We start from the raw sequence: 7,500 nt of genomic DNA on the forward strand, positions 1-7,500 counted from the left end.
CATGTAAAAACATCCAGCAGCAGAATCTGTAAAGAGGTTCAACACCTGTGGACACCTTTAAAGGTGCAGTGAGTGTAAGGTGCGGTTAGAGGTGCAGTTTTTGTATTTTTTGTGCACATTCTTTTTCACATCCTTCATCTCCTCATGATCTGCTAGCTGCCCATTCCGTGGGTACATTATAAAGAAAAAAAAACGGTCTCTGTAGGCTTTCAAGGCTCTGGAAACAAACAAACAGACAAAGTGGGGGTAGCCTGTTCTCCAAATAAAACAAAACCCTGTGTGGAGTTTCTCTGGGAATACTGAAGGGAGGGGTGAGCTACCTCTCTGGTGCGTTTCATTTGGTCCTTGGATAAAATAGATATGTTTTGTTGTATAATTAGTAGTTATAGTTATAGTATATAGTTGTTTTGGACAAAAGTGTCTGCTAGTAAATGTAAATATAAACATAAACTTAAACAAGCACAACTTCCTGTGCAATCGCTGACTGTACCTTTAAGACTGTGCATATGATGTACATTTACAGAAGAGGCTTTATTGACACTGCTGTAATGTTAATGTACGGATCTCACACATAGATAGATGGGTATCGGTTTTAAACTTCTTAAGCACTGTGTCTGAATTCATACATGGGCCAGGCTTTTTAACATTTGGAAATAGATAATTATAATAGCTTTTATAAAAGTAATAAGATACATCTTAATGGAAAATAGGAGGGAAATCTTTATTTGAGGCTAAAGGATGGTAGATGTGGGTACAGTATACTCAGCTGTGGTCACACAGGAAGTGAACCCAGTCCCAGCTGCATGCATTCACACCTTATTCTGTTCAAAGCACTTCACACTATGTAGACCTGGTCCTTTTCTCCACCTCACCGCAGCCAGACTGTCACTCTACATCGATAGCACTGAGTCCAGCTCGTAGCATGCTGCACTTGACATGACCTGTCTGTCTGCTAGCCACTGTGCTCAAGAGGTCCCTGGACAGTATCAGCACTCACTTAATACTGTCAACTGACCCATCTCTTTCTCTCTTCCCGCAAAAGCTGAATTGATACATTTACACTGTATTGTATTTGGACTGTAGTATACTATATTTACACTGTATTACACTGTATTGTATTTGGACTGTAGTACACTACATTTACACTGTATTGTACTGTATTGTATTTGGACTGTAGTACACTACATTCACACTGTAGTACTGATAAAATGTAGTGCTCTAGTGATCTGTATCTGTCCTTTCCTTCTCTCAGTGTAGTATGCTGAAGGCCAGTATTTTTGCAAGTATTCCTAATACTTTCAGTTGAAAGTAGTTTCTTGCAGGCACTACTGTGCATAAACAACTAGCTTTTTTACCACCATGAACATGTATTATCAAGGCGAATTCCAGGTCACAAAACGATGACACCATTTTAAAACATACCTTAGAACAATGTAATGTTGTGTATAATGTGTACAATGAATCCATTCTAAAACATACCTTAGAACAATGTAATGTTGTGTATAATGTGTACAATGAATCCATTCTAAAACATACCTTAGAACAATGTAATGTTGTGTATAATGTGTACAATGAATCCATTCTAAAACATACCTTAGAACAATGTAATGTTGTGTATAATGTGTACAATGAATCCATTCTAAAACATACCTTAGAACAATGTAATGTTGTGTATAATGTGTACAATGAATCCATTCTAAAACATACCTTAGAACAATGTAATGTTGTGTATAATGTGTACAATGAATCCATTCTAAAACATACCTTAGAACAATGTAATGTTGTGTATAATGTGTACAATGAATCCATTCTAAAACATACCTTAGAACAATGTAATGTTGTGTATAATGTGTACAATGAATCCATTCTAAAACATACCTTAGAACAATGTAATGTTGTGTATAATGTGTACAATGAATCCATTCTAAAACATACCTTAGAACAATGTAATGTTGTGTATAATGTGTACAATGAATCCATTCTAAAACATACCTTAGAACAATGTAATGTTGTGTATAATGTGTACAATGAATCCATTCTAAAACATACCTTAGAACAATGTAATGTTGTGTATAATGTGTACAATGAATCCATTCTAAAACATACCTTAGAACAATGTAATGTTGTGTATAATGTGTACAATGAATCCATTCTAAAACATACCTTAGAACAATGTAATGTTGTGTATAATGTGTACAATGAATCCATTCTAAAACATACCTTAGACCAATGTAATGTTGTGTATAATGTGTACAATGAATCCATTCTAAAACATACCTTAGAACAATGTAATGTTGTGTATAATGTGTACAATGAATCCATTCTAAAACATACCTTAGAACAATGTAATGTTGTGTATAATGTGTACAATGAATCCATTCTAAAACATACCTTAGAACAATGTAATGTTGTGTATAATGTGTACAATGAATCCATTCTAAAACATACCTTAGACCAATGTAATGTTGTGTATAATGTGTACAATGAATCCATTCTAAAACATACCTTAGAACAATGTAATGTTGTGTATAATGTGTACAATGAATCCATTCTAAAACATACCTTAGAACAATGTAATGTTGTGTATAATGTGTACAATGAATCCATTCTAAAACATACCTTAGAACAATGTAATGTTGTGTATAATGTGTACAATGAATCCATTCTAAAACATACCTTAGAACAATGTAATGTTGTGTATAATGTGTACAATGAATCCATTCTAAAACATACCTTAGAACAATGTAATGTTGTGTATAATGTGTACAATGAATCCATTCTAAAACATACCTTAGAACAATGTAATGTTGTGTATAATGTGTACAATGAATCCATTCTAAAACATACCTTAGAACAATGTAATGTTGTGTATAATGTGTACAATGAATCCATTCTAAAACATACCTTAGAACAATGTAATGTTGTGTATAATGTGTACAATGAATCCATTCTAAAACATACCTTAGAACAATGTAATGTTGTGTATAATGTGTACAATGAATCCATTCTAAAACATACCTTAGAACAATGTAATGTTGTGTATAATGTGTACAATGAATCCATTCTAAAACATACCTTAGAACAATGTAATGTTGTGTATAATGTTGCTTTATCACTCACATGCCACATCTCTCTGCCCCTTCCTCCTCCAGAGGCCTCCTATACCCTGCTGCTGTATGATGAGCTGCTGGAGTGGTCAGAGCGCCCCCTACGGGAATTCCTCAACTACCCCATGCAGTCGGAGTGGCAGCGCAAAGAGTACCTGCATCTCACCATCATCGAGAACTTCGACAGGGGAAAGGTGTGTACAGTACACACTGCCTATCAGTTGTGGATTCTCTCTCTCTCTCTCTCTCTCTCTCTCTCTCTCTCTCTCTCTCTCTCTCTCTCTCTCTCTCTCTCTCTCTCTCTCTCTCTCTTTACATTGCTTCCTAGCTCCCTGTCTCCAGTGCCCTGCTGTCATGAGTGCGCTGTCACTTACCACGCACATCAGCGCTGAAACTTTTAACTGACAACCATTGGATGAACAAATGGATTGTATCGAGCGGCGCTGACAAAAATAGCACTGAATCGTAATCTACACGGCAACGGTGGCAAACCGTGATGCTGGTGTGTGGGGTGGTGTTGAAAACAATGGAATCTAACGCAACCGAAGGTCGAAAGCGCAGTGTTGGCGCTAATGTGCGGAGCACCTCACTCTCTCAATCTCTCTACCGCACACTTCTATGTGTCCCTCTCTTTCACTATTGACACTTCCCTCTCCTGTCTTTGTCTTTATTCTCTCTCTCTCTCTCTCTCTCTCTCTCTTTCTCTTTCTCTCTCCTCGCTTTCTTTCTCTCTCTCACAAACACACTCACACACCAGCCTAATTAACTCGATGATGGCTAATCTCAAGTATAAGTATAAAAATCAATCATCCTCCAAAGCCTTTTGTCTCTGAAAACAAATCACGTTGCAGTCATCAGTGGCTTTGGAGGCCTAATGAGCAGCTCGCAGGAAGAAAGCCCAGCGCAGCGCAATGAGCTGCCCAATTTGCATGTGAAACCATAACCAGAGCCATCTGTGTCCGTTAGTGCTGCAGGATCATAAAACAGTGGGGGAAACCTGCCATTTAATTAGCAAAGAGGGCTAGGTGCTGTACCTGCAGTGAAATGAGATGGGTTTTTTTTTTTCATCTTTTCTTAATTGTTGCCAGTTTCCCTGGTGCATTGGGATCACAGTGCTCTAGTGCCACCCAGTGGTAGAACATGGATGTGTGTATCACAACTTAGAGGCATGAGGGAATGAATAGTTTGTGTTGAAGGCCACTGAGAGGAACATTGAGATGGCTGAATGTTCTTTGTGAAAGACGTGCAAGCATTTGCCGACTTCTGTTTGCTTTTCAGTTCTGTTAGAATAAAAATGTGAATTATTTAGCCTTGATATGATAAAATATGAAATTGTGTAAAATTATATCTTAGTCCATTTCATCTCCTCTGCCTTTCGTTGTCTCTTTTGTGTGCAGAGCTGGGAGAATGGGATCATTTTATGCAGAGAGCTTGCTGATCAGTATGAAGCCTACTATGACTACAGAAACCTGAGCAAAATGAGGGTAATGCACACACACACACACACACTCACACACACACACACACACACACACACACACACACACACACACACACACCCAAACACATACACATACACATACACACACACCCACCCACACACACACACACACACACACATTTTATGCAGAGAGCTTGCTGATCAGTATGAAGCCTACTTTTGACACACGCGCACACACACACACACACACACACACACACACACACACACACACACACACACACACACACACACACACACACACACACACACACACACACATGTGCACACACAGACACGCACACACACACACACACAGACACGCACACACACACACACACATACACACACACACACACACACACATGCACACACACACACACAAGCACACACACACACAAGCACACATATTTTGTGTGTCTAAAACTACAAATATATGATATACTCTAGTATTTATTATAATTTTACACATTTATACATTTCTCAATCTCACATCTAATCTGTGTTGTGTAACTATTAATTAATAGTTAATCCTGCCCTGTGCTTGTGTGTTCTGTTTCAGATGAAGGAGGCCTCTCTGTATGATAAGATTATGGACCAGCAGAGGCTTGAGCCTGAGTTCTTTAGAGTGGGCTTCTATGGGAAGAAGTTCCCCTTCTTTTTAAGGGTAATCACCAGCTTATTTAAACACTAGTTTGCATGGGGCTTCTTCCTCCATTACTACCTACTGAGGAGTCTGTGATATGAAATAGCTTATGACAGTAGTTGTTTTCATTGTTAATATCAATACTGTTGGTTAATGCAAATCCCTTTGGCTGGCTTGTATGTGTATGCATAGACCATGTGTCAGGCATCGTGGTCATATTAGCATATATGTCCAGTCTGCCAATATCATTACATCATGAATTATAGGCTACTGCACTGTTACTGCTATGTTAAGATAACACCACTAGATGGCATCTTAATCCACATTTTGTCTGTGTGTGTGTGTGTGTGTGTGTGTGTGTGTGTGTGTGTGTGTGTGTGTGTGTGTGTGTGTGTGTGCTGCATGCTGCAGAATAAGGAGTTTGTGTGCCGTGGCCATGACTACGAGCGCCTGGAGGCATTTCAGCAGCGCATGCTCAACGAGTTCCCCCACGCCATCGCCATGCAGCACGCCAATCAGCCCGACCAGACCATCTATCAGGCCGAAGCACAGTGTATCCTTCATCATGCACACACACACACACACACACACACACACACACACACACACACACACACACATACATACACACACACACACACCACACACACACACACACACACACACACACACACACACACAGAAATAACAGATATATACGTTCACTTCCAGTCTCACATACTGTACTCACAGGTAAATGTACACACACACACACACACACACACACACACACACACACACAGACCCTGCAGTTTATTTACCAGGCCAGTGCACAGTGTGTTGTTCCACACCGACACTCACAGACCGGCACACACTCCTATCAGCTGTAGCAGAACATACACCAGCTGTACCATCTGCAACAGTATATCCTTACACACATGAGCACACACACACACACACAAACACACACACAATCACACACACACACACACACAGACACAAACACTTATGCAGACAGGACACAAACCTGCGAAGTGCATCATCTATAAGGCCATCATGTAGTTTGTCTATACTACACACACACACACACACACACATACACACACACACACACACACACAAGCAGGGAAATGACAAACACACTAACACACACACACACACACACACACACACACACACACACAGTACATGCATAACAGACCCAACCCAACCGTACTCAACCAGATTGCTGCACAACATTAATCCTCTCCATGTCCATCTTCTGCAGGGGAGACCAGGTTTGAGCCAAACAAAACACACAACAGTCCACAATGCACACACAGATACACAAACAAATAAACACTCTCTCTCTCTCTCTCTCACTCACTCACTCACTCACTCACTCACTCACTCACTCACTCACTCACTCACTCACTCACTCACTCACTCACTTCATGGCCTTGTTTATTTTGGATCAATGGCTCTGTGCCTCACCTCACCTGTTGTACAGCTCACTGCAATGATGCTACAGAAAAGACTGACGACACACACACACACACACATAAGGAAAGGGCAAGAAAGAGAGAAAGAAAGCTCTCAGGACTGCCATCCAGATAGTGCAAAAAGTCACATCCTGCAGATAACCACTCACACACACACAAACACACACACACACACACACACACACACACACACACACACACACACACACACACTGCGCACTGCTAGTTCCTTCTAACGGTCCTCCTTGGAACAAGGTGAAGATACCGTCATGTTGGGAGTGAGCCAGGACAGTGTTGTGAACACACATCTGTGTGCTTAGTGGAAATCAATCCACTCGTACCAGAGCTGCTGTGCCATAGAGGAGAGGGGCAGTGTGTGTGTGTGTGTGCATATGCATCTGTGCATATATTAGTGTGTGTGTGTGTGTGTGTGCATGCTTATGCCTCTGTGTGTGTGTGTGTGTGTGTGTGTGTGTGTGTGTGTGTGTGTGTGATGGCAGACCATCTTAATGATTCTCTGCAGTGACTGGGACAGCTGTTTGGGGGGGATGGTGTTTGAGCCTGTGTGTGTGTGTGTGTGTGTGTGTGTGTGTGTGTGTGTTTGTGTGTGTGCGCGTGAGTGCGTGAGATCCACCCCAGTGGAATGTGTGACTTTCCTGGGAGGGCAATTAGAGCGGACAGAGCTGGTCAAACCGAATTAGTGCAGCGCTTTGTTATCCCGCCGCGTTATTAATCAATGTCCCACCCGGCTCCCGCGCCCCAATGCCACTCATACATGGCCACTCATAATACATGCCAGCTTCGCTG

At 40.9% G+C, this 7,500-nt stretch overlaps 1 protein-coding gene across 1 annotated transcript in view; it reads left to right on the forward strand.

Moving 5' to 3' along the window:
* dock4b (dedicator of cytokinesis 4b) overlaps positions 1-7,500 on the forward strand; it is a 129,927-nt gene that overhangs the window by 93,823 nt on the left and 28,604 nt on the right. The window contains 5 exon segments of the mRNA XM_042077856.1: positions 1,253-1,283; positions 3,153-3,301; positions 4,505-4,591; positions 5,150-5,254; positions 5,645-5,786. Coding sequence (XP_041933790.1) covers positions 1,253-1,283; positions 3,153-3,301; positions 4,505-4,591; positions 5,150-5,254; positions 5,645-5,786 — 514 coding nt within the window.

Source organism: Alosa sapidissima, chromosome 22 (assembly GCF_018492685.1).
Source record: "Alosa sapidissima isolate fAloSap1 chromosome 22, fAloSap1.pri, whole genome shotgun sequence".
Taxonomy (NCBI): Eukaryota; Metazoa; Chordata; class Actinopteri; order Clupeiformes; family Clupeidae; genus Alosa; species Alosa sapidissima.